Below are 26,131 nucleotides of genomic sequence, written 5' to 3' on the forward strand. Positions count from 1 at the left end.
AAAGGTACCGGGGGTGGGGGGATGTTTAAAATACCAGGATAGCCATCTAGGGAGGGATGAAAGTATTTTAAAAGGTACCGAGGGTGGGGAGATGTTTAAAATACCAGGATAGCCATCCAGGGAGGGAGGGATTTTAAAAGGTACCGAGGGTGGGGAGATGTTTAAAATACCAGGTTAGCTGTCTAGGGAGGGAGGGAGGGATTTTAAAAAAGTACGAGGGTATGATTAAAAAAGGTACTGGGGGTACGTAGAGGGTATGGAGGGATGATTTAAGGTACGGGGGTGGGGGGTATGTGGTGGGTATGGGGAGATGATTTAGGGTACATGAGGGGTATGGGGTCTGCCTGCCTGCCTTCCTGCCTGTCACTAGGCCTGCCTGCCCTCTGCCCTGTCCCTGCCCGCCCTGTGCTCTGTCCCTGCCTGGCAGGGAGGGGGGACACGGTGCAGAGCCTAACAAGGAGTATGGAGTTGGGTACAGAGCCTGGCAGGGAGAGTTTGGTTCAGAATGGTTTTTTTTCTTGTTTTCCTCTGCTAAATCTAGGGTGCGTCTTATGGTCAGGTGCGTTTTATGGAGCGAAAAATATGGTGCTATAATTTGTTATTGTTAGGAGTAGCAAAGGCTAAGTAGAGAGCACTACAGGTTATGAACTCAGCAGCCAGACTGATAAGTGGAGTGACGAGAACATCTCATATTACCCCTGTATTGAAAAGTCTTCACTGGTTGCCGATAACTCAGAGGATTCAATTTAAGGTGTAATTATTAGTGCATCAGACCATACATCGAATAGTACCATATTGGTTTTGATGTCTTTGGGAGGTGTATCGACCAAACAGAGCTGTGCGATCAGTGGGCGGCATGAAGTTAGTTTGCCAATCATGTATGAATATACGATATGTGTGTACTAGAATAAAAATGTTTGACTGCTGGGATGCTCCTGTGGAATAAACTAGCTGGTCTCTAATGATATGTATGGAACATTCTGCTTTTATTTATTTATTTTTTTTTAATCTTTATTCCTTTTTATTTCTTTCAACAAGTGTACAGTATTATTACAATTAATTTACATAACACACTTGGCATTCTTAAACAATATTATTATACATGTTTTTATTCCCCCCCACCTCCCATCCTTTTCCATATCAATAAAATATTCCTTCCAAATTTATATATAATTATACATCCCTTTTTGATAATACAATTAATCTGACATGAAATCTGTCCCTCCCCCCATCCTTCTTCCTCAAACACTTTAAACATTTTATTATACCCAGTAATGCACAACAATAAATATCCCATTCTATTACATATATCTCCTTATTTTTCATAACAACATCTTTCCAATATTTTTCCCTCCCTATCCCTCCCATCCCATCCCAATCCTTCTTCCTCAAACACTTTAAACATTTTATTATACCCAGTAATGCACAACAATAAATATCCCATTCTATTACATATATCTCCTTATTTTTCATAACAACATCTTTCCAATATTTTTCCCTCCCTATCCCTCCCATCCCATCCCATTTCTATATATTATCCCCTAAGGAAAAAGAATAAACTTTACTCGTTATAATATTCAATTAATGGCCTCCACACCTCTTGAAATCTTTTAAAATACCCCCTCTGTATCGCAAAAAATCTTTCCATCTTATACATATGACAAACTGAGTTCCACCAAAAATTACAATTCAATCTAGAACAGTCTTTCCAATTAGTTGTTATCTGTTGAATTCCCACTCCCGTAAGAATCAACAATAATTTATTGTTTGCTGCAGATATTTGGCATTTGGCCCTCATACACATTCCAAAAATCACTGTGTCATAGGATAAAGCCACATGACTCTCCATCAACATATTAACTTGATCCCATATTGATATCCAAAATGCCTGAATACATGGACAATAAAATAAAAGATGGTCTAGAGTTCCAACTTCAATTTTACAATGCCAGCATCTATTAAACTTAGAGCAATCTAATTTTTGTAATCTAGTAGGGGTCCAGAATGCTCTATGCAACAAAAAGAACCATGTTTGCCTAATAGATGCTGACATCGTACCTTTAATTCTCCAAGACCAAATACGTGGCCATTGAGATGCATTAATCTGATGCTTAATCTCAATGCTCCAAATATCTCTTAATCCATTTTTAGGCTTCTTATTCAAATAATTAGATATAATTTTATACCACTTTGCGACCTGGTGACCCAGAAAATCTGCCTGGAAACATAAGAATTCTAAGCTGTAATGATCATTTAAAGATTTCCATTCAGGGAACCCCACCTAAATAGCCTGCTTCAATTGCAACCACTTATAACTTTGTTTTTTATTCAGACCATATTTATGTTGCAATTGTGAAAATTCAAGCATCTTATCGTTATCAATTACTTCCGTTAATGATCTTATACCTGCTTTAATCCAATCTTTCCAGACAACCTTAAACCCGCCTATTTGTATCTTGGAGTTTACCCAAATAGTCTGTTGTTTCGATTTTAAAATAGAATCAGTAGTTAATTTGTCTACAAACCTTAATGTTTTCCAAGTATCCATTAATACTCTATTGTCCTTACGTATTCTAGGCACCTTTATACCAAGCAAAAGATCAAGCCTAAGTGGAAAGATAAGTGATCTCTCCACCCTTAACCACTCTAGTAATTGTTCCAAAAGCTCTGGGAGGACCCAATGCATACCTTGGCGCATGATATAGGCCTGATGATACCTATAAAAATTGGGAAAATTTACCCCACCCTCCTTAATTGGTCTTTGCAAAGACACTAAAGCCACTCTTGCAATTTTACCCAGCCAAATAAATTTAACCAGAATACTATTTAATTTTTTATAGAAAGACCCCTGAAAAAACACTGGTATCATTCCCAATTGATAGCAAACCACAGGCAAAATCATCATTTTAACAGTTTGTACTCTTCTCCACCAGGACAAATGTAAAGGATTCCATTGCTCACACAATTCTGTAACTTTTTGTAATAAAAATTTTTCATTTATTCTTATTGTCTCTTCAAGTGTTTTATTCAGCCAAATACCTAAGTATTTTATTCCATCCTCTTTCCATATAAAAGGGAAAGTATCAAGTATACCTTTTGTACAATGCACATTTAAAGGTAAAATCTCTGATTTAGTCCAATTTATTTTGTATCCTGAGAATTTTCCAAATGTATCTATGACCTTCAGTAGACATGGGATTGTTGTTTCCGGATTCCTCAAATGAAGCAAGATGTCATCTGCATAAGCAGATACTTTATATTCCACTCCAGCACATGGAATACCCTATATGTCCTTTGCCTGTCGAATAGCTAATAATAAGGGTTCAAGAACTATATCAAAGAGCAAAGGAGATAATGGACAACCTTGTCTAACTCCCCTCTGCAACTTAAAAGCATCCGAAAAATTATTATTTATATATAAGCGAGCAGTTGGGGAGCTGTACAATGCTTGTATCATTTGTATAAATCCGGATCCAATACCAAACCATTCCATAGCTTGATACATGAAACTCCATTCTACACGATCAAAAGCCTTCTCAGCATCTAGTGAAACTGAAAAAGCCGGATCATTAATTTGTTTTGTTAAATAATACATATGAAATGCCAGTCTAGTATTATTAGAAGAGTGTCTTTGAGCAACAAATCCAGTTTGATTCATTCCTATTATATGCGGAAGAGCTTTAGCCAATCTTAATGCTAAAATCTTAGCTAATAATTTACCATCTACATTTATTAAAGATATAGGCCTGTAGTTTGAAACCAATGTTGGATCTTTATTTGGCTTTGGCAAAACAATAGTTAAAGATTCTGCCATAGTGCCTGATATACAACCTTTATTCAGTTGATCCTGATATAATTTTAATAAATACGGTAATAGGGAAATTTGAAATTCTTTATAAAACTCTACTGTAAATCCATCTCCACCTGGAGCGGTCCCAACTCTAAGGGATTTCAATGCCATTTGTAACTCTTTTAATGATATAGGTTTATCTAAACTTCTTTTTATATTATCAGGAACCTTAGGACCTTCAACTAAACTAAAAAAATCCATCCCATCTTTCTCTTTATTTAAATAAGACTCCGAAGAATACAATGACTTATAATATTTTAAAAATTGTTTTAATATATTTCCAATTTGAGAATGAGAATTTCCTAACTCATCTTTAATTATGCTTATTTTCTCCTTCCTTTTCTTTGCTTTTAAATAATTTGCCAATAATCTTCCAGCCTTATTTGCATTACCATAATACACCACCTGCTGAGCAAAAATATCTTTCCTTATTAACCCAGAGGAAATTTCATTATATTCACATTTTTTTTAACAATATTTGAAATGTCTCCTGTTCCCATTTATTAACCAATTTTAATTCCAAATTCTTAGTTTCTTTTTCCAAATTCACATATTGTTTTCTTAACAGTTTCTTTTTATATGCAGAATATGATATAATTTGTCCTCTCATAGTTGCTTTGAAAGCATCCCATAAAATTCCAATCGAAATTTCCTCTAAATCATTAAGTCTAAAATATTCATTTATTTTATTTTGAAATTCTGTGCAAAATTTAGAATCAGCAAGCAATGTATTATCAAACCTCCATACAGGTTTGGAATTATCTGGATCTACTAAATTAACTTCTATCCATATACCACCATGATCAGATATTACTATTGGTTCTATGTCAGCTTTTATAACTTGCTGTATCATCTGATCTGAAACAAAAATATAATCAATTCTTGAGAACGATTGATGAACATGTGAACAAAATGTAAATTCCCGATCATTAAAATGAAGAATACGCCATATATCTTTTAAATTACATACTTGTACCAAATTATCTAATCCCATTGATTTCATTATTCTACTAGGCTTTTTATCCATTATTGGATCTATAACAGCATTGAAATCCCCAGCCACCACTAAATTAGCAGTAGCCAGTGGTAAAACTAATTGTTGTAGAGATTTAAAGAATTCACTTTGATTCGAATTAGGTGCATATATATTTAGTAACGCCATTGTATTACTGCCCATGCTCATGTCAACAAGTAACAACCTTCCTTGAGGATCTGCCTTAACCATATTAAATGTTGCTGGACATTTTTTATTAATCAATATTGCAACTCCTGCCTTCTTTTTTACCGCTGGTGCAAATAAACATTGTTTTATCCACTTATCTGTCAGCTTCATAGACTCTGTTCCAGACAAATGTGTCTCTTGCAAGAAACATATCTATATTTTGTTGTTTAATATATTCCAATACCTTTTTCCTTTTTATAGGGTGATTAAGGCCATTTACATTCAAAGAAAAAATTTTAAAACCCATTTTACAAATAAAATATAAAATACATATATAATCCACTCAAACATAAAATATACATTTTTTCTTTTTCCTTAAACCAATATATGAGTCTCCCCCCTCCCCTCTTTCCCCATCCCCCCTATTCCCATCCCCCACCCTCCCCTCCCCTAACACAAATGCAAACTTCGAAACGCACATATTACTGAGCAAAAATAAACTCCCCACAGGCAATAACATACTCATTTTTCTTTCTCTAATCTTTCAAACAACCAACACTAAATTCTCCTGCAGTCAATCCATTCTTCAATACCCTAAATACCCATATTTACTATAATTCTTTATTATATACTTCCCCTCTCATTCAAATTTCCAAACATTCTTCCATCCTATACCTCTAATATATTTATAAAAGTATATACCCAATATTTCGGAAACCATTTCTTACAATATATACCCCCCCAAGATTAATATTATTATTTTATTTTATTTTATTTTTTTTGTATAACCTAAGTTTCTCACAACTTCAATGGAACATACATCACTCCATCCTATAATATTCATTTTTTTTTTTATCCTTACATCAAAAGAAGGATCAAACATTTCAACCAAGCAGACCTCATATTTTTTAAAACTCTCATTAATTTTCATTGCATCTTCAATCTATTACAGTCTATTCTCCATTCTGCACAACTGTAACACTTGTACATCTTCATCCTGCTGTTTCAGTCTCTTATTCCATCTTCTTGCAGATTGCTATTTCATCTTTCTCCAATAAAGTATTTTTGCAACATCATCCTTATATCTCAGTCAATTTCAGATGCAAATTGTAAATCTAAATAATGCTCAAGTCATTTCCATTAGTCTATCTTCACATCTTCTTCTCTTTACATCAATAGTCTTTTGTATTTTTCATCTTATTATATTCTAAGTTCCCACATTTCTCCAATGCAGCATTTATGTGTCCTCATATTATTATCTCAGTCACGCTCAAATGCAAATTATAAACTCACATTAAGAAACCATCCAAATCTTATAATTGTTCCTCATATTTTTTTCACTTCCTATATGCTCCATCCCTCTTCTTACCTTGTCAAAATCTTCTTTTCTTATTGCCTCTTTAAAATTTTCATTTCTATTCTTTAAATCTTGTTTGAAATGTTGATCCCCTTTAATCTAACCTCAACAATTTTCAAGAAAATATTTTTCTCCTTTTCTATTTTTTTTTTTCCACTTTTTCCTTCTTTATAAAATATCTTTCAATTTTCACTCAAAAATATAAACCAAAAATAATCTAAGTATATTATTTATTACATTTTCTAAATACTTTAATGAAACCATAGGCAAATTATATTGATCTAGAAATTCCTGTAATTTGCCTGCTTCTTCAAAATTATAAGTTTTATTCTCATAAGTTACCCTCATAATAGCAGGGTATATCAATCCATATCTTGCTCCCATTGCTCTCAGTTTAGGTCTTAAATCCAAAAGCTGTTTTCTTCTGTAGGCAGTAGCTTTTGCAAAGTCAGGTACTATAAAGATCTTAGAATCCTGGCATTTAAGATCCTTATTTGTTTTAGCCAGCTTTATAATCTCTACCATCTGCTGATGACTTAGCAGCTTAAAGATTATTGGACGGGGACCCTTCTGACTATTTGATCTTTTCATCGGTATCCGATGTGCTCTTTCTATCTCCAAAGGAAAAGAACTTTTAAATGGCAAGATCTTTGGGATAAAATTAGTCACAAATTGAATAGGATCATTCTGCTCAATCCCCTCAGGTATCCCAATCAGACGCAAATTATTCCTTCTTTCACGATTTGATAAGTCTTCAAAATCCTTTTTCAACGCCTCTATTTCTCTGTGATCTTTTTTACACACCAGCATCTCTGCCTCAGATTTCTCAGCATGCTTTTCTAACTGCTCAATTTTGAAGTCAACTGCCTGCATTCTATTTGTCAGACTCTCTATTTCCTTCTTCACATCTTTTATATTTTTAGCGTTATCACTTACTATTTCTTTAATTTTCTGAAGTTCATTCATCAAATCACTGTTATCAATTTCTTCCTGAGGCAACGGGACCGCTGTCGGGGATACCGAATCAATTTTTGTTCTTTTTTTACTTCCTGCTCCTGAATTCACCGGATTACTTTTACTAGTTTTACCCGAAGCCATTTCTTACTTCAATTCTCTCTTTTCCTTCACTTTTCTTTAATTTTAACTGCCAAAATCTTAATAAAATTTGCCTGTCACAACAGAGCTAATCCTCTACCCAGCCATCTTCGTGCGCTGCAAAGTTCTAGAATTTGAACATTCTGCTTTTAAAAAATTGCTTAAAAGTAAGCTACTTGTGGATGCCTACTTATGATATAGTATGTGAACTGTCCTTTTTGAAATCGTGTTATTTTTCTTTGTTGTTCAGTTGATGAGAAGATGTTGAGAGTACTCTGAGTATTACTGTTAAAGATAAAATTTGTTTATATTCTATGTTTTTATGAGTGTTATTCTGGAAACCGCTGAGATTATCAGCAGTATAAAAATTTATTTAAAATAGCTTCAACAAGAGAATCTTCGAGTATTGCTGTAAGATCCTGCAGATTTTGATTAGTAATTTCGCTTCTCATTACGGGTATGTCTTCCTGAATTTTTTCCTTTAACAATACGCTTTATTTATAGGTGGAATACTTTCCTGTGGAAATTCCAAATTTTCAAGTAAAAATTTCCTAAATACTTCAACTGGAGACATAGCTACAATTTTTGGACAGTTTAACACCCTAAGGCTCAATCACATAAGGGGCCGAAATCTCAAACATAGGCTAAGTCACGGGCCAAATTTTTTATTAAGATACTTGGGGGTCCTTATATTAAGGTACGCTAACTGATTTAGCACAATCTAAGTGTGCACCTTAATAAAAGGGCCCCTTAGTCTTAGTAGAAATATAGGGTTACAACCTCTCCAACCCCACGCCTCTCCTTCACCCCTTTTAGACCCAAAATGGCCCTCATTTAAAAATTAGCAACTGTAGGGGTCTTTATCTAAGAACATAAAAATTGCCACTGCTGGGTCAGACCAGTGGTCCATTGTGCGCGGCTGCCCTTAGGTCAAAGACCAGTGCCCTAACAGACTAGCCTTACCTGTGTACTGTAGCCAAGCCGCTGTCCCGGACCGGAACTCAACGGCACCTCTAGTGGCTAAACCTAGTAAGTACAGCAGCGTGTGACCCGGCCTGGAGTTACCCTACAGGAACGGCTTGACACACCAGTGGAACTCACAATAATCAAAAATCAAACACCAAGAAAGGATAAATGTAAAATACTTCACTTTTACTTGATAAATAAAAATATGTCAGGATGCCTCCAATAAGGATAATAATGCTTCAGGCAAAACTCACAAGCAGGCAAAGAAACAAAGTAGACAAAAAAAAATCTCAACTTTCCTTGTCTTTAAACCCAAGCAGTACTATTTGAGTCAAGGCTTTCCCCAGAGCCAGCACAGCCTGTATTCTAAATCAGGTTCAACATCAAACTCCAGTCCTGTGTATCACTTTCAAACAATTCACACTTTCATAGGTAAAGCCTCTAGCAGCAATTTGCAGTTCTGCTAGGATTAGGAGAGTGTCTTAGGTTTGCAAGAAAAAGCTTTTCAAAGGCTTTCAAAATTCCCTCCCTGGGTGACAGCAAACCTCTCCCCAGAGACACTTCCAGCTTCACAAAGGAAAAAACCAAAATAGTAAAGCTCAAACAAAACAGTCCCAAAAACCAAACACTTACAAAACAAAGCTCACTGTTTGTAGTTTACTGCTTGTGGCTGGTGGATAAACCAACCTCCATGGCTTCAACAGAATGCTCCCAATCTGTAGGCAAAGATTCTTGTATCTCCATAGGAAGCTCTATGTCAGACAAAGATTCATTCAGGGCATCTCCAGCTTCCTCTACCTCCATAGGTGTGGCTTGGTCGCTCCTGTTTGGCCCAGGGAGATCCTCAGGGAGAAAAGGCCTAAACCTTCTCCCTAGCTTGCCTCCCTGTTTGTTCCCAACTGCTGGCTTTTCTATCCTAGAGACACGCCCTAACCTGGCTGAGCCAGCAGGGAACAAGGTAGCTCTTGGGCTCCTCCGGTGGTGACCCAAATACTCACTACCTACTACCTTCTCAGCAAGCTCAGGCTCCCCCTGGTGGTTTCCGGGGAAATTATCATCATTAGGGCCAGGACGGATCTTGTAAACTCCCTTTCTGGGTTTCCCCTTTACTTTACCTTCTGACTTAACTGGGACATAGAAACATAGAAGATGACGGCAGAAAAGGGCTGCAGCCCATCAAGTCTGCCCACTCTGCTTACCCACCCCCTGTCTATGCCCTAATGACCCAATTTCCTTATCTTGACCCTCATAGGGATCCCACCTGGACACTGGCAGGCGCAGAGCCTGTCTGGTCACAGTACGTTCTGGTTCAGCATGAAATTGTCTAACTTTGTCTTGAATCCCTGGAAAATGTTTTCCCCTGTAACAGCCTCCAGAAGAGCGTTCCAGTTTTCTACCACCCTCTGGGTGAAGAAGAACCTCCTTATGTTTGTATGGAATCTATCCTCTTTCACCTTTAGAGAGTGCCCTCTCATTCTCTCTACCTTGGAGAGGGAAACAACCTGTCTTTATCTACTAAGTCTATTCTCTTCATTATCTTGAAAGTTTCGATCATGTCCCCTCTCAGTCTTCTCTTTTCAAGGGAGAAGAGGCCCAGTTTCTCTAATCTCTCACTGTTCGGCAACTCTTCCAGCCCCTTAAACATTTTAGTCGCTCTTTTCTGGACCCTTTCGAGTAGTACTGTGTCTTTCTTCATGTATGGTGACCAGTGCTGGACGCAGTATTCCAGGTGGGGGCGTACCATGGCCCAGTACAGCGGTATGATGACCTCCGATCTGTTCGTGATCCCCTTCTTAATCATTCCTAGCATTCTGTTTGGCCTTATCGCCTGCGCCGCACATTGCGTGGATGGCTTAATTGACTTGTTGACCAGTACTCTCAAGTCTCTTTCCTGGGGGATCTCTCCAAGTACTGCACCGGACATCCTGTATTTGTGTATAAGATTTTTGTTACTGACAGATTTTTGTTACCGACATGCATCACCTTACACTTATCCATGTTAAACATCATTTGCCATGTCGCGGCCCATTTCTCGAGCGTGTTTGTCACATTGCAGGTTTTCGCAATCCTTATAATTTTGTGTCTTCACTACTCTGAATAACTTTGTATCGTCTGCAAATTTAATCACCTCACTCGTTGTAACAATTTCCAGGTCATTTATAAATATGTTGAAGAGCACGGGTCCAAGCACCAAACCCTGTGGCACTCCACTCGTGACGCTTTTCCAGTCCGAGTATTGTCTATTTACTCCCACTCTCTCTTTCCTATCTGCCAGCCAGTTTTTAATCCACGTGAGTATTTCACCCTCGATTCCATGGCTTGCAATTTTTTGAAGTAGTCGTTCATGCGGAACCATGTCGAAAGCCTTCTGAAAATCCAGATATACTTGTCTATCTGCCTGTCTACTTTCCCGAAGAAGTGCAGCAAGTTCGTCAAGTAAGATCTTCCTTTGCTGAAGCCATGCTGGCTGGTCCTCATCAGATCGTGTCCGTCAAGGTAATCAATGATGCGGTCCTTTATCAGCGCCTCTACCATCTTTCCCTTTACCGAGGTCAGACTCACAGGTCTGTAGTTTCCCAGATCTCCCCTCAAACCTTTCTTGAAGATCGGCGTAACATTCACCACTTTCCAGTCTTCCGGAATCCATCCTGATTTGATCGACAGATTGGCTATTAGTTGAAGCAGACCAGCTATATAGCCCCTTTCAGTTCATTGATTACCCTCGGATGGATACCATCTGGTCTGCTTGCATACCTCTTCTAGACTGACCGTCGACCCTGTCAGTTTTCCATCTTCGTTTCCAACATATAATCTGTTGGCTTCCGGTATATTGTGTATATCCTCTTCAGTAAATGCAGATGCAAAAAATGTGTTCAGTTTGTTGGCGATGGCTTTGTTCTCCTTTAGCACTCCCTTTATTCCATGGTCATTCAATGGCCCCACCGCTTCCTTCTCAGGTCGTTTCCCCTTAATATATCGAAAGAACAGCTTGAAGTTTTTTGCCTCCTTGGCTATTTTTTCCTCGCAGTCTCTTTTGGCCCCTCTTACCGCCTTATGGCAACTGCTTTGATGTTGTTTCTGCTTTTTCCAGTTTTTGTCCATTTGTGACTTTTTACATTCCTTAAACAAAGTCTTGTCTCTGATTGCTTCCTTCACCGCTACAGTGAGCCACGCCAGTTCCTTGTTCTTTTTCCTCTTGGATCCCTTGTTGATACGCGGTATATATAGGTTTTGCGCCTCGCTGACTATGTTCTTAAAAAGGGACCATGTTTGCTCTAACGATTTTTACAGTGCTTATCCTTTTCTTAATCTTCTTCCCCACCATGAGTCGCATCCCTTCGTAATTCCCTTTTCGGAGGGTCAATGCTGTAGCCGTCGTCCTGGATCGATGTTTTGCCCCTGTGTCCAGGTTGAAGTGGATCATATTATGATCACTGCTTCCCAGCGTCCCTTCTACTTCTACAACTTGCGCCGGTCCTCGTAGTCCATTTAGAATTAAGTCCAGAATTGCATTTCCTCTCGTATTTTCCTTGACAGATTGTCCCAGGAAGCAATCGCCCACAGCATCCAGGAACTTGGTCTCCCTACTGCAGCCAGAAGTGCCTAGGTTCCAGTGTATTCCTAGATAATTGAAATCACCCATGATAACTGCATTGCCTCCCTTGTAGTTGCGTTTAATCTCGTCTGTCATTTCTCCATCAATTTCTTCAGACTGCCCTGGAGGTCGGTAGTAGATGCCGATCTTTGTTTCCATTCCATTTGTTCCCGGAATTTTAGCCCATAGAGACTCTTTGATGTATAGGGCAATACCCACATCTTTTTGACCTACTCTGTCTCTGTGGTATAGCTTGTATCCTGGTAGCACATTGTCCCAGACGTTTTCCTTGTTCCACCATGTTTCTGTGATGCCGATGATGTTAAGGTTATCTTTTTGTGCCATAGCTTCCAATTCCCCCATCTTATTCCTTAGGCTCCTTGCGTTCATGTACATACACTTGAGTTTGCAGCCTGTTACTTTCTTGCATTTCCTTCCCTCTTGTGTCCCTTTCGATCCGTCAGGATTTCTTTCTTGCCTATGATCCGGTGAGTCTTCCCCGCTATCTTTCTGCATGGTATCCTCTGGGTATACCGGTTCCCGAACCATCGACTCATGGTCGATTGTTGGCTTTCCCCTTCTTTCTAGTTTAAAAAACTTCTCAATTTCTCTCTTGATGTTGCTTGCAAGTAGCCTTATTTCGTCTCCGCTAAGGTGGAGTCCATCCTTCCTGAACGTCCATCCTTCCTGAACATCGTCCAGTTGCGCACGAAGTGGAACCCTTCTTCCTCACACCAGCACCTCATCCATGTGTTGACTGCTTGCAGCTCTGTCTGCCTCTTCTCGTTGGCCCTGGGTACCGTCAGGATCTCTGAGAATACTACCCTCAGCGTTCTGGTCTTCAGCTTCTCTCCTAGCATCCCTAACTGGTCCTTCAGTCCTTCCCTTGCACGTGTCTGCCTATGTAAATATATAAGACAGCATCTTACACATGCACATGGTGCCAGCCCTCCTAACATCACCTCCAAAATCTGCATACTATTCCATTTCTTGGACTGGGGAAATTGGGAGGGTTTTTGTGTAGAAAGTTATTTGTTATTTAAGTAAATAGGCATTCCATAGTAGGAGTGACCTGGTGGTTCACCCAATGAGCTGAGAACTACAAAAACTTCTCACGCTCATTGCCCTTATGATCTTGGACAAACCTCTTCATCTCCCTCTCACAGAGGTACCTACTTGGATTATAAACTCTTTGGGGAAGGGGATTATTGTACCCCAATGATTAAAAATGTAGTAAAGGCAGGCCTAAAATTAATCTGGCTGTGTGTGCTGTTATGTATGTGGCACATGGCTACCCCCCAAGCTGTAGTTCCTCTTGCTCACGTTGTTTGTCCCCACGTGGATCACCACTGCCGTATCTTCCTCTTCCATGCTGTCGATAATCCTGTTGATGTGGCTCACTATATCTTCTACCTTGGTTCCCAGTAGGCAGGTCACCAGCTGATCCTGTCTTCCTCCCGCTATGTGGCTGTTGACTTGTCTGATGATGGAGTCCCCCAAGACGATTGCTGTCCTCTTTATCTTCTCTTGCCTCTCTAGCCGCAGGTCCGTGTCCCTGGTGTATGACCATCTCTCCAGCCGTAGGTCCGTGTCCTCTGTGCATTTCCATCTTCCCTCATTCTGGCGTTGGCTTGCACCGGACTTGTCTTCCTGTGGTTTCCCTCCGCTGTTTCCAAGTCTCGCTGCTGCGTCACCTATTACTTCTTTGTGGTTGTCCTCCAGGTGGTCCTCACTTACTGTAGGTGTATCTTGGCAGCTCCACTATTGTTGGTGATTTTCCACGGCCTCCCTGTATGCCTGCTCAATGAACTTCTCTAACTTCCTGACTTCTTCCTCAATGGTTTCCTCTGTCATGAAGTTTTCTGCCTCTGTCCTCCTCTTCCACTGCTCGAAGTGCTTCTAGTTCCAGTATTCTGCCCTCCAGGAGTCTGACTTGCTTCTTCAAGCCCTCCAGTTCCTCGCATTGAGTGCATACATAAGACCATCTCCCAGAGGGGAGGTAGTCATACATATGGCAAATGGTGCAGAAAACTGGGTAGCTCAACATCCTGCTTCTGTCTGCTGCATCCATTGATGTCCGCTTGCTGGTCTGTCATCTGAAGTGGCTTCTTGTGTAGGAATCTGTGTAGCGTTCTTGGTGTTATGATGGCTTTTTCTTGATTTTAAACCTGCTACCCCTGTTACTTGTGTGTGTCCTCTGTATCTCCCCTCACCCGCCTTTCCTCCAAAGTATACAGATTGAGATCTTTAAGTCTGTTCCCATACGCCTTATGATGAAAACTGCTTTTTAGGCATGCCTATCTGGCTGTGTGCCTTAGCTTGTGACCTGCTATGTCATATGTCATATGTCAAGCAACAAAGCCAATCACCAGCCAATCCGCTGAACTGGATTTTCAGCAGGAGATAGCCAGCTTTTTTTCTATTTTTTTTATTGGGCAAATATTTTGTGTGTGAAAGAAAAAAAGCCTCCTGACAGAAACCCTGACAGCGGTGACAGGAGGCTGGTTCTCCTGTCACTACTGTCAGGGCTCTGTACCGACTCAATCGCTCGCTGAGAGATTGAGTTAGAGAGTTTGCATGCAAATGATTTGCACCTCCATGCAAATTATTTTTGCGTGCAAACTTGATAGTGAATCAATCGCTGTTTAAAAATCGGCCAGAGAATCGGCCAACAGCGATTGAGTCGCTATCTTTAGTGAATCAGGACCTTAGTTTCTACCTCTTGGAGACTGCTACCTATTCTCATCTTGCTGATTGCAACTGCAGAATAAAAAGTATGTTTACTACTTCTCACCTGCCATTCAGATCTCTATAAGCTCAAGTTGTGTGGTACCAAAAGTTTTGGCTAGTCTTACGGTTTTAAGTATCATGAGCATGGTCAGCTTTTCAGAGCGCCCGGCCACAGCAGAGAATTGAGGTGTGGTGTTTTCTGCAGCAGCACAACAACAACAACAAACATTTGGATGCAAGAAATCCTGGGTGCCAGTGTGCATTTTGTGACACCACAGCAACCTAGCACATGGGATTTTTTACGCCTGTTCTGGGGATACATGAAATATAAGAAAATACAGTCAAACCTCGGTTTGCGAGTAACCTGGTTTGCAAGTATTTTGCAGACGAGCAAAATATTTTTGCAAAACTTGTCTCGCAAACCAGTGTTGACTCGATTTGTGAGCACCCCCCCCCGATAACCGGCATCACTCCCCCTTGCTCGTAAAGACCCCACCGCCCGAACAATTTAAATTCACACCCTCGTCTGGCACAAGCACGCAGCCCACAGGTGCCGCTAGAAGATCTTCCTGCTTCTGCCGGCCTTGAGCATGCATCTGCGCATGCTCAAGGACTTCTAATTCTCCCTCTAGGGGAGAGGGGGTGAGTTTAAGTTGTTTGGGCGGGGGGGGGGGTGCCGATCTGCGCAGAGGGGGGGTGCCGGTTTGCGGCGAGGGGGGTCTTTGTGAGCAGGGGGGAGCAGTGCCGCTGGCCTCGGGAGGGGGGGAACGTATCAAAGCGAGTTCCTATTATTAACTATGAGGAAATTCACTTTGATATACGAGTATTTTGATTTATGAGCATGCTTCTGGAACGAATTATGCTCGTAAACCAAGGTTCCACTGTAGCTTTATTTTTATAAAGTATAACACATGTATTATTTAATATAAAAATCACTACAGGTATAGTTGCAGAATTTTGAAATATATGCCACAGCATTTGCAAACTGTAGCTGTGGAGTCTTGCAAATCTGCCATAGGAAGATCCATGACAACATCAAATTATTGTTTCCACAGGAAACTTTCAGTTGGTCAAAGACATAGTAGATGAAGATCCGAGTCAAGTCAACCTTATTAATGGGGATGGTGCATCACCTTTAATGATTGCTGCTGTGACTGGCAAACTGGATCTTGTACAACAGCTTGTTGAGAAAAATGCAGACATCAACAAACAGGATAACATCCATGGCTGGACAGCCCTAATGCAGGCCACATATCATGGGTAAATTTATTTTGGTTTGGTTTTGTTGAAATTTAGGATATGTGCTATATTTCTCATATGACTTAGGGGTTGTGCTAGGTAAGAAGGTAAGCTTCTCTCTTTTCATCCTTAGTTATAGGTGAAATATTGATGTAAAAGTAAAATAAATCCTTCTAGATGAGTCCAAATGGATAGGTTATATCACAATAGCAACAAATGGAGACAGAGATCTGAAACTTTCCAGTGACAAAATTGCAGCATAAGGAATGGTGCAGCCTTGAAAATCACTATTATCCTAGAACAAGGAGGCAGCATCCACAGAGCCCAATATGGACAGTGCTAAATATGTAGTGTCACTTTTAAATTTTTTTTAAGAAGCCTGGAGACCGCCTGCACCACGCATGTGCGAGTGCCTTCCCGCCTGATGTCGGCTTATAGCTCCTCAGTTCTTTGTTTTCCACGAAGCAAAGAAGTAGTGTTTTTGGATTTTATCCTGTGAGTTGCCTTCCTGTTGCGAATATTGTTAAAAAATTTTCTTATTTTTGTTTCCTTCAGAGTTAATTTTTTTCTGTATTCCATTCTTTTTGGGTCAGTTTTTTTCAACTTTTATTGTCTTATTTTTTTGTCTTCAGGGCTTTTGCCCAGCCTTTGGGTCTTGGTTAAACATTGAATTCAATTTTGCTAAAGCTATTTTCCCTCTCATGTCGAGGCCTTCAACTGGGTTCAAAAAGTGTACTCAGTGCCAATGGCCCATTTCGAGCATTGACCCACACAACTGGTGTATTCTGTGTCTTGGGCTGGAGCATTAAGTGGACTCTTGTACTCGATGTCTTATGTTTAAGAAGCATTAACTCAAGACCCATCGGCTTCTGCAGGAAAAACTTTTTGGTCCTGCAGTGTCTTCAGAGGATGCCACACCTTCATTGATACCGGTATCAATGCTTCCCTCGACGTTGGACTCTGTAACGGCATTGAGTAAGACAGCTAAGAAGCCGTCCTTGTCTCATCTACCATCACAGGCATCTTCAGCATTACGTCCCTCGATGCATGACAAGTGTCGAAGGTAGCAGAGATCTCCATCGGTGCAGGTTCTGTCACCTGAAAGGTGAGCCTCTTCTTCCAGGTCGCTGATGCCTTGACAACCTGCCACACCCTTGAGACCGGCTATTGAGAAAATGGTATTGGTGCAATTTATTCAGGATCAAATTAAGGATCTGATCCAGAGTGAGCTAGCCACCCTGCTGAAGACACAACTGACATCGTTGTGTGCACCATCTCCCTCAGTACCGGCCAACCTGAGTATGATGTATTGAGGCCCAGTGTTACCAGTCATCGATCTTCTTTCAGTACCGATTGAGCATCAAAGTCACACGGTACTGACTCTCGCTTTTCTGTAAAAATGTGTGATAAGACCTATCAGCACTCCCGGTACCAAAGGTTATACTTCTTGTCGCAAGTCAAGATCTTCACTCTTTAGAAGCTGAACTTCATCTTCATTATCTTCAGATCATTATAGGCTTCTTGTGCAGTATTTGATCGAGTCTTCTGGATTACTGTAATATTGTCTATTTAGCCTCACACAAAAGGAGTATCAAAAGACTGTAGCTCATCCAGAATACTGCTTTCTGATTGATTTTAAGTTGAAAAAATCAGACCATATGACAAAATATTATCGGATACTACATTGGCTCCCAATTGAGGTATGGATATTTTTTAAATTGGGATGTTTTTGTTTCAAAATGTTATCTGGTCTTGTGCCAAATTATTTTATTGATCATTTCAAATTTACTGATAGGAAATTATCATTATGCAAACTTAATATATTTACATTTCCTTCAGTAAAAGGTTGTGTTTACAAGTGTTTTTTTCAAAGAATTTTGACCTACCATTTAAGAGAAAATGGGATATTCACGTGGGATCTATAGGGGAGTAAAAGTCAGGGAGTAGGTCATTGGTATGGGCAGACTCGATGGGCTGTGGCCCTTTTCTGCCGTCAATTTCTATGTTTCTACCAGGTAGCAGTATGGGATAAGAATTTCGGTAAACTATTGCAGGTTTTTTACTCTTACCAGGTTTTTAGAAAGGTGCTGAAGACCCACTTGCTTGATAAATTTCATAAATGAGTTTATAATCTGTTATGGTTGTATAACTTTTTTAAAAATTTTTGTGAACCACTTTGAACTGAAAGATATAGCGGTATACAAGTGTTTTTTTTTTTTTAATGTTATGATATGTCCTCATTGCCATACTCCTTCTCAAGGAAAGCATAAATCTCCATCGCTTGTTTCCTATAGGGCAGGGGTGTCCAATGTCGGTCCTCGAGGGCCGCAGTCCAGTTGGGTTTTCAGGATTTCCCCAATGAATATGCATTGAAAGCAGTGCATGCAAATCGATCTCATGCATATTCATTGGGGAAATCCTGAAAACCCGACTGGACTGCGGCCCTCGAGGACCGACATTGGACACCCCTGCTATAGGGAGTCTCCTGGCATTCTCACTGTAGACTCGGACCTCTCTGTTTGTGAAGATAATGAACTTGAACCTGAGCTATCTGTTCCTGAGTCTATACAGTCAGATCCATCTTCGCTTCCATCACGGCGCAGATCACCTTCTAAAGGATTGTTTTTTTAGTAACTTCATTTGCCAGATGGGGAAGGTGTTACCAGCAAAGCTGGAAACAGATTCTGAACCATGGGTTGAACTTCTGGAAGCATTTGATTTTGATGAAGTTCCTAAAGATCTCCTTAAGGTACCACTTCATCATTTATTAAAGGATGCTATGTTCAAAAACCAGAAGACTCTACTTACTCTTCCCATAGCTTCTCAAAAGATTGATTCATTATATTGGATTCAATCATGCCCTGGTTTTGATAAACCGCAGCTTCAGCACCAGTCTACCAGTAGAGTCAGCTCTAAAGAAATCCTCTAGCACCAGAGTTTATGCCAGTTCTCCACCCAGCAAAGAAGGTCGCATCCTAGATAAGTTTGGATGTAGGCTGTTTCAAAATTCTCTGTTGGCAACTCAGTTACAGTTTTTTCATGACCTTCTGTTTCAAGCAGTTGGTGAAACAGCTTACAGACTTTGAGCAATTTATTCCATCTAATTGTGTTGCCCAATTTCAAGAGACTGGAAATTGGAATGAGTGAGGTGATTAAATTTGCAGATGACACTAAACTGTTCAAAGTTGTTGAAACGCATGCGGATTGTGAAAAATTGCAGGCAGACCTTAGGAAATTGGAAGACTGGATGTCCAAATGACAGATGAAATTTAATGTGGACAAATGCAAAGTGATGCGCATTGGGAAGATTAACCTGAATCACAGTTACCGGATGCTAGGGTCCACCTTGGGAGTTAGCGTCCAAGAAAAGGATCTGGGTATCATTGTAGACAATACGATGAAACCTTCCACCCAATGTGTAGCAGTGGCCAAAAAAGCAAACAGGATGCTGGGAATTATTAAAAAACGGATGGTTAATAAGACTAAGAATGTCATAATGCCCCTGTATCACTCCATGGTGCAACCTCATCTGGAGTATTGCATTCAATTCTGGTCTCCTTATCTCAAGAAAGATATAGAGGCACTAGAAAAGGTTCAAAGAAGAGTGGCCAAGATGGTAAAGGGGATGGAACTCCTCTCGTATGAGGAAAGACTAAAAAGGTTAGGGCTCTTCAGCTTTGAAAAGAGATGGCTGAGGAAAGATATTATTGAGGTCTACAAAATCCTGAGTAGAGTTGAACGGGTACAAGTAGATCAATTTTTCACTCTGTCAAAAATTACAAAGACTAGGAGACATGCGATGAAGTTACAGGGAAATACTGTACTTTTAAAACCAATAGGAGGAAAGTTTTTTCACTCAGAGAATAGTTAAGATCTGGAACGCATTGCCAGAGAATGTGGTAAGAGCGGATAGCTTAGCTGGTTTTAAGAAAGGTTTGGACAAGTTCCTGGAGGAAAAATAATAGTCTGTTATTGAGAAAGCCATGGGAGAAGCCACTGCTTGCCCTGTATTGGTAGCATGGAATATTGCTACACCTTGGGTTTTGGCCAGGTACTAGTGACCTGGATTGACCACCATGAGAACAGGCTACTGGGCTTGATGGACTATTGGTCTGACCCAGTAAGGCTATTCTTATGTTCTTATGACTACCCACAACCTTCTCCAAACTCGAGAGTTCATGGCTAGGTCCATTTTTGATGCCTTCGATGTCACCTCCAGAGCATCGGCTGTGTCCATAGCTATGCATTGATTAGCTTTGCTTTGAGTTTCTAACCTGGACTTTAATGTTCAATATTTAGTAAACATTCCATGCTTGGGTGAGGAGTTATTTGGCGATAAAGTAGAGGAAGCAACACAGAAGCTCACAAGTCTTCTGCTCCTCAAAAATCCACAATCTTTCTGACATCCTTCTAGAGAGCATAGCCAATATTCATCTCTCTCAATCTCCTTTATAACCCATTGGAGGTCGACTGCTGTTCTACCATCAACGTTGGATTCTGATAACAACAGATACTTGGGTTCTAAAGATCATACAGGTGAGTTATTCCCTATATTTCAATCAAATCCCTCCAAGAGAGTCCTCTTTTTCAATTCACAGCAGACTTTCCTTCTTCAAGAAATAGAAGTTCTGCCATAGAACCCATACCCCCCTCCCAGAAATACCAGGGGTTCTATGCCAGATATTTCTTAATTCCAAAGAAGACGGGAGGTCTTCGTCCTATTCTCGACCTCCGAGCTCTCAACAAATATTTACACACAGAGAAGTTCCACATGATATCCCTAGGGATGCTTTACCCTCTTTTGGACAAAGACGAATGGCTATGCTCCCTTGATCTCAAAGAAGAAGCATATGCGCACATTTCCAGTTACCTAGCCCACAGAAAATATCTTTGCTTTCATTTTCACTATCATCATTTCCAATACAGAGTATTCCCTTTCGGGCTAGCTTTATCTCCCAGAGTGTTCACAAAATGTCTGGTGGTGGTTTTCACAACCTTAGAAAGAATGGATTCCAAGTGTTCCCCTACCTAGACAACTGGCTAATTAAAGATTCATCACCACAGGCAGTCTAGTTGGCCTCAAAGGTGACCATTCACCTTCTAGAACTTGTAGGATTCAAAGTGAACTACTAAAAGTCTCACATTCAACCGAGTCAAGTTTTACAGTTCATAGGAGCTATATTCAACACCACTCTTACATGGGCTTACCTGCACAAACACTCTACAGCATATATCTGCAAGACAAATGATGTGTCTTCTAAGGCACATGGCATCCACAGTTCATGTTACCCCTTTCGCCCATATCCATCTCATACTGGCTCAATGGGATCTCATTTCTCAGTGGTGTCAAGCTTCAGATCCCCTATCACAAAAGATCAAAGTCTTCACCCCACTATGTCAGTCTCTCAAGTGGTGACTGTGCCTAGCGAACCTATCCAGAAGTATGCTATTCAATGTTCCTCCACATCACAGCATACTCACAACAGATGCTTCCATGTATGCATGGGGAGCACACCTTGATAGTGCAGGCTGAGTGGCTCCATGGAAGTTTTTCTAGGATTGGGGCTGACTGCTTTCCTCCCCCGTCTGCACGCATGAGATTCTGGTGAGGGTTGAAGTCTCTGTCTGTTTTGTTGGGGCCTGAAAGGCAGTCTGAAGAGACAATCAGTCTGGATTCCAGGCTTGTTGAGGCAGAAGTTCTCCCTTTAAGCTGTCTGCAGTTTCAGCACAAGCAGCTCTCAGTACACAGCATAACATAGTGAGTAATAGGTTGACAGCTTGAAAAGCAAAATTGAGGGGTTTTAAAAGCAGTTTCTGGAGGTTCTAAGGCTAGAGACAGAGTCCCCCACCTCTAAATCCCCAAACCACTAGTTTTTGGACCACAGTGTAATTCCCTGGGCTGTTTTTGACGCTAAAATTGCAATTATTAGCCTCTATCTGCCTCAAAAACACCTTGATTTTGCTCAAAAACAGGTGTGATAGACTTCTCAGGCCAAGATATAGTGAATTCATGTCAGATTTGCACTGGATGACTATCTGAGGATCATCTGTGTCCCATGTGCTGCACGGCGTGTGTGTGTGTGAAGCTGCTGACGTAGCCTTTTCTGGTCCCTTGGTGGATGCCCAAATGGTGTGAGTCCGGTAAAAATTTCAGGTTCGAGACAGGGAGTAGTGCAAGTGTGTCTCCAACAAAGCACAGCTGTGCTGCTGCCACAAAATCCCAGAAAGGAGCTCATGAACATTCACGGGCCGTCTGGACGTCCTGGACAGGGGTTTCTGAAATTGGTCTATAATTAGCCATATTCTCTCAGTCCAAGTTTTGCCTCTGCCCCGCCCCCCTGCCCCAAACTCAGCAAGTACTTCATATAATTTTTGGCATAACCATGAGAGGGGGTCGGGCCTCACACTTTGAGCTTAGGGCCCCTTAAAATGAACATCGCCCTTGCTGTAGCTGGTGGGAATCCCGAAGCCTCACCAGATGATGACCAGCTCCTTAGATCCAGAGACCAGAACTTTCCAAGTTCTGCAGCTTGCAATAGTATTTCAGAGCTGCTGCTTCCTCCCCATCCCCTTGGCTTTCATGCATGCATGAAAGCTGTGGCAGCTTGAGAATATGACCACTAGCTGCAAATCTTGGAGATTTCTGATTGCTAGACTGGAAGAGGAGATCTTTAATTGGCAGGGCTTAGGGATCCCACCAGCTCAAGTATTTATATTTTGCATTCAGGTGGGGAGAAAATTTGGTGCCCATCCATCCATTTTGGGATTCAGCACCCCCCCCCCCAATTAGTTTTGTGGCTATGCCACTGAATAAAATACAAGTATATTTGTGATACACATGTCACAAAGCCAACATATTCCAGTTAATAAATTAAAAATAAAACTTTTTTCTTTTTTTTTTTAAATTTATTTATTATTTATTCATTTTCACATCAAAGAACAAAAAGCTTTGATAAAGGAAATTAAATGTACGTCTTAAAAGAAAATAATACCAATGAAGAAAAAAAAGGGGTGAAAACATTCATACCTATTAATAATACCATGAACATAGTTCACCAATAGAGAGGGGAGAAACCATACCCAGTCAAGGGAAGTTGAACTTAAGAAATTTTTCACTGTCATATATACACATGACCTATAGAAATACAGAGTTCTTTTGAGGAACCAAGATGGCGTCAGGGTGAGACGTGTTGTAAGAGGCTACTCCACTTTTTCCCCTATTACAAGCTTTTCTTGCTCCCTGTCTCCTCTACCTCTTTGGTTACACGCCAGACAGCTATTACCATCTACGCTGTCCCTTTTGGATTGGGCGGATCTGCACTCCGAGGGGAGTTGACCTCGGAGATGGACAGTGACTTGTCGCTGAGCCCGATTGGGTCTGCAATGCCTCCCCGTCCCAGGATGATGGGGAATCCAGCGGCCCAGCAGGAAGCGTTGGGGGGAGGGAGGGTGAAGGGGGGTGTCTCCTTTGGAGCCGATGGTATCATCTTTGACCCCGGAAGTAGTTTGATCTCTACCAAGTTACCATCAAGCGGCAGGAGGAGGAGGAGGCACTCAGGGAACGACGAGTGCAGAAAATGGAGTAATCTCTCCAATTCAGCCTCTGAGACCCCTGATTAAGCCAGCAGTGGTGGACATGGAGGCATTGTGGGGAGCCATGCCTTTATCAGGTATGCTCCCAGTTTATTACCTCAACTCACCCTTCTTTTTAAATGTTCAAGTACTTATCAATTTTCCACCTGCTCTCATTCTGTAGCTCTCCAGTTTCCCATCTTCCAGCTTCCTATTTCCTTCTGTCTACTCCCCATTACCGTATTTCTACCACTGTATTCATCTTATCATCTGCTTTTTGACCTCTTCCATGAGGCTCACCACTTCCAGAATCGCCCTCCCTCTCGTCAGGCTATATCTCCCTGTCCCTTTCTCTACTTCCCCTAGCATCTTCTTATCCCATCTCTTTTCCCTCCTATGGGTCCATCTTTCATCCTCTCTCCATGGTCCAACATCTCTCCCTTTCTTTTTGGTTCTTCTCTCTCTCCTTGATGTAGAACAATAGTTGGGAGGGAGAGAGGGAAAAAAAGATGCTACATCTCATTCCCTTCCACCCCCAGATCTAACATTTTTTCCTCCTTACCCTCCTTCCATCCCCAAGTCCAATTCTTTCCCTTTCTCTTCTCAGCTGTCCTCCTATGCCACATCTCTCCTTTTCCAACTATCCTATCCTCCTATATATCTCCCTCCCTCTACACCACCACCAGATCCACCATCTCTGCCTTTCTCTTTCCAACTATCTTTCCTTCAAGTATCTCATTCCCCTTTCCTTCACAGCCACTTATGTTCAACTACTCTCCTTTTCTCTCTCTCCACAACATTGCCCACCAACTCTTTCTCTACTACCCTCTGTTTCTGGCCCTATAAGTTCTTCCCCTTCACTCCCCACCCCCATTCTAGCATGTCTTTGAAATCCATCCCCCATTCTACTTAACAAAAAAACAGTCCAGCGGACTTCCTGGCTCAGCACATCCTCCCCCTTCACCTCCGCTCGCATCCATTTTTGTCACAGGGAAATGTCGGCTGTGACAGTGACTCTGAAACACGACCTCTCTCCGTGCTTTCCTTATGCCACGGTCCGCCCAGGCTGAAAACGGAAGTTGCGTCATTAGGGGCGGACCACAGCACAAGGAAAGCACAGAGGGAGGCCGCGTTTCAGAGTCGCTGCCTCAGCCGGCATTCCCCTGCAACAAAAATGAATGCAAGTGGAAGGTGAAGGTGACATTGGACCCACTAATATTGTTGTTTTCATTGCTATCTTACTACCATCATATCTTGTCCTTCGCTGGTTCTAGTTCTACCTTGATTTTTTTTTTTTCTCTTGAGTATCACAATGCTTTAGGAAAAATAAAAATAAAGCAGATAATCTGTATGCATGAATTGAAAAACTACCTATCTCACTCCTTGGAGGCCCCATAGGTGTCCAAGTCTGATTATTCAAACTTTTAAATCGAAGAACTGTTCTATCTGCTGAGGGGTAAAATGTTAACATTTTAACAAAAAAAAATAAAGAACAAGAAAACTCATATGTAAACATACCTCTCTCACAGTGGTACTGAAGAAAGGTGGTATAAAAAGAAAAATTCCAAAGAAATTTACCATTTAATTTTTTTCTTTCAGAAATAAAGATGTCGTTTTGTATCTATTAAGTCAAGGAGCTGATGTCAATTTGTGTGCAAAAAATGGATACACAGCTTTTGACTTGGTGATGCTGCTCAATGATCCTGGTGAGTTGCTGCAGATATATTTTGTTTGGGTTTTCTGGGCCTGTATTTCAGCCGCCTATCTTGGCAGTATCAGGCGCGATTCTGTAACCAGCTCTGTTGCTTTTAAGGCAGCTGCCGACATGGGCGCCGGTTACAGAATCCGGGCCTCATTTGCTATCTTATCCTTAGTTATAAGCATATTATCCACATATCAGCACAGTTACCCTTAATTATTCCATATAGATTTTTTTATATTGTGGCTAAATATGCATTCATATAAATGAAACATGTCATAAGAAACTTTGACTGCAAATGAATTTAAACAAAGTAAAATTTTTAAATTTTGTATTTTATTATTTTTAATATTCATGATAAATTAGCGAATTAAACTGGCTGTTTCGATTAATTTGATATTCATATTTGTTTTTATTCAAGATTTATATGTATCAAGTTTTTTATCCATTCAATTTTTAAAGTTCTTTTATACCAGTAAGGCTGTACATATTATTTTTCAAAATTTGTTTGCAATATATGTGCTTGCAAATGCTTGCATTTGTTTCTTCAGACTGTCATCCTGATGTAGGCATCTGCCGAAATGTGGTCTCCTTGAGTTTCAGTGTATGAGTATAAATGTTTTTACTATTCTGGTGTTCTTTGTTGTTTCATGCCTGGACTTTTTGCACCTAAATTATTCTCATTCTGGGTCTCAGGTCCTGATTTGTAATGATGTTCTTGGTCTGGAGTATGTTTAGCTTGTCCTTCTTCAAAAGCTGCCAACCATAAGCTTCTTTTGGCCATTTAATTCTTATCCTCCCATCCCCACCCCTTTCCAGCTATGAATGCTAACTTCTCAGCATCCCCAGGCTAGTTGACTTGGAAA

General features: G+C 40.6%; 1 protein-coding gene across 3 annotated transcripts in view; it reads left to right on the top strand.

Moving 5' to 3' along the window:
* ANKS6 (ankyrin repeat and sterile alpha motif domain containing 6) overlaps positions 1-26,131 on the top strand; it is a 277,710-nt gene that overhangs the window by 95,642 nt on the left and 155,937 nt on the right. For all 3 annotated transcript variants that reach the window (XM_033929683.1, XM_033929681.1, XM_033929682.1), the window contains exons 4-5: positions 15,811-16,015; positions 25,166-25,272. In XM_033929683.1, coding sequence (XP_033785574.1) covers positions 15,811-16,015; positions 25,166-25,272 — 312 coding nt within the window. The remainder of the gene's footprint in view (positions 1-15,810; positions 16,016-25,165; positions 25,273-26,131) is intronic.

This window comes from Geotrypetes seraphini, chromosome 2, assembly GCF_902459505.1.
Source record: "Geotrypetes seraphini chromosome 2, aGeoSer1.1, whole genome shotgun sequence".
NCBI lineage: Eukaryota > Metazoa > Chordata > Amphibia > Gymnophiona > Dermophiidae > Geotrypetes > Geotrypetes seraphini.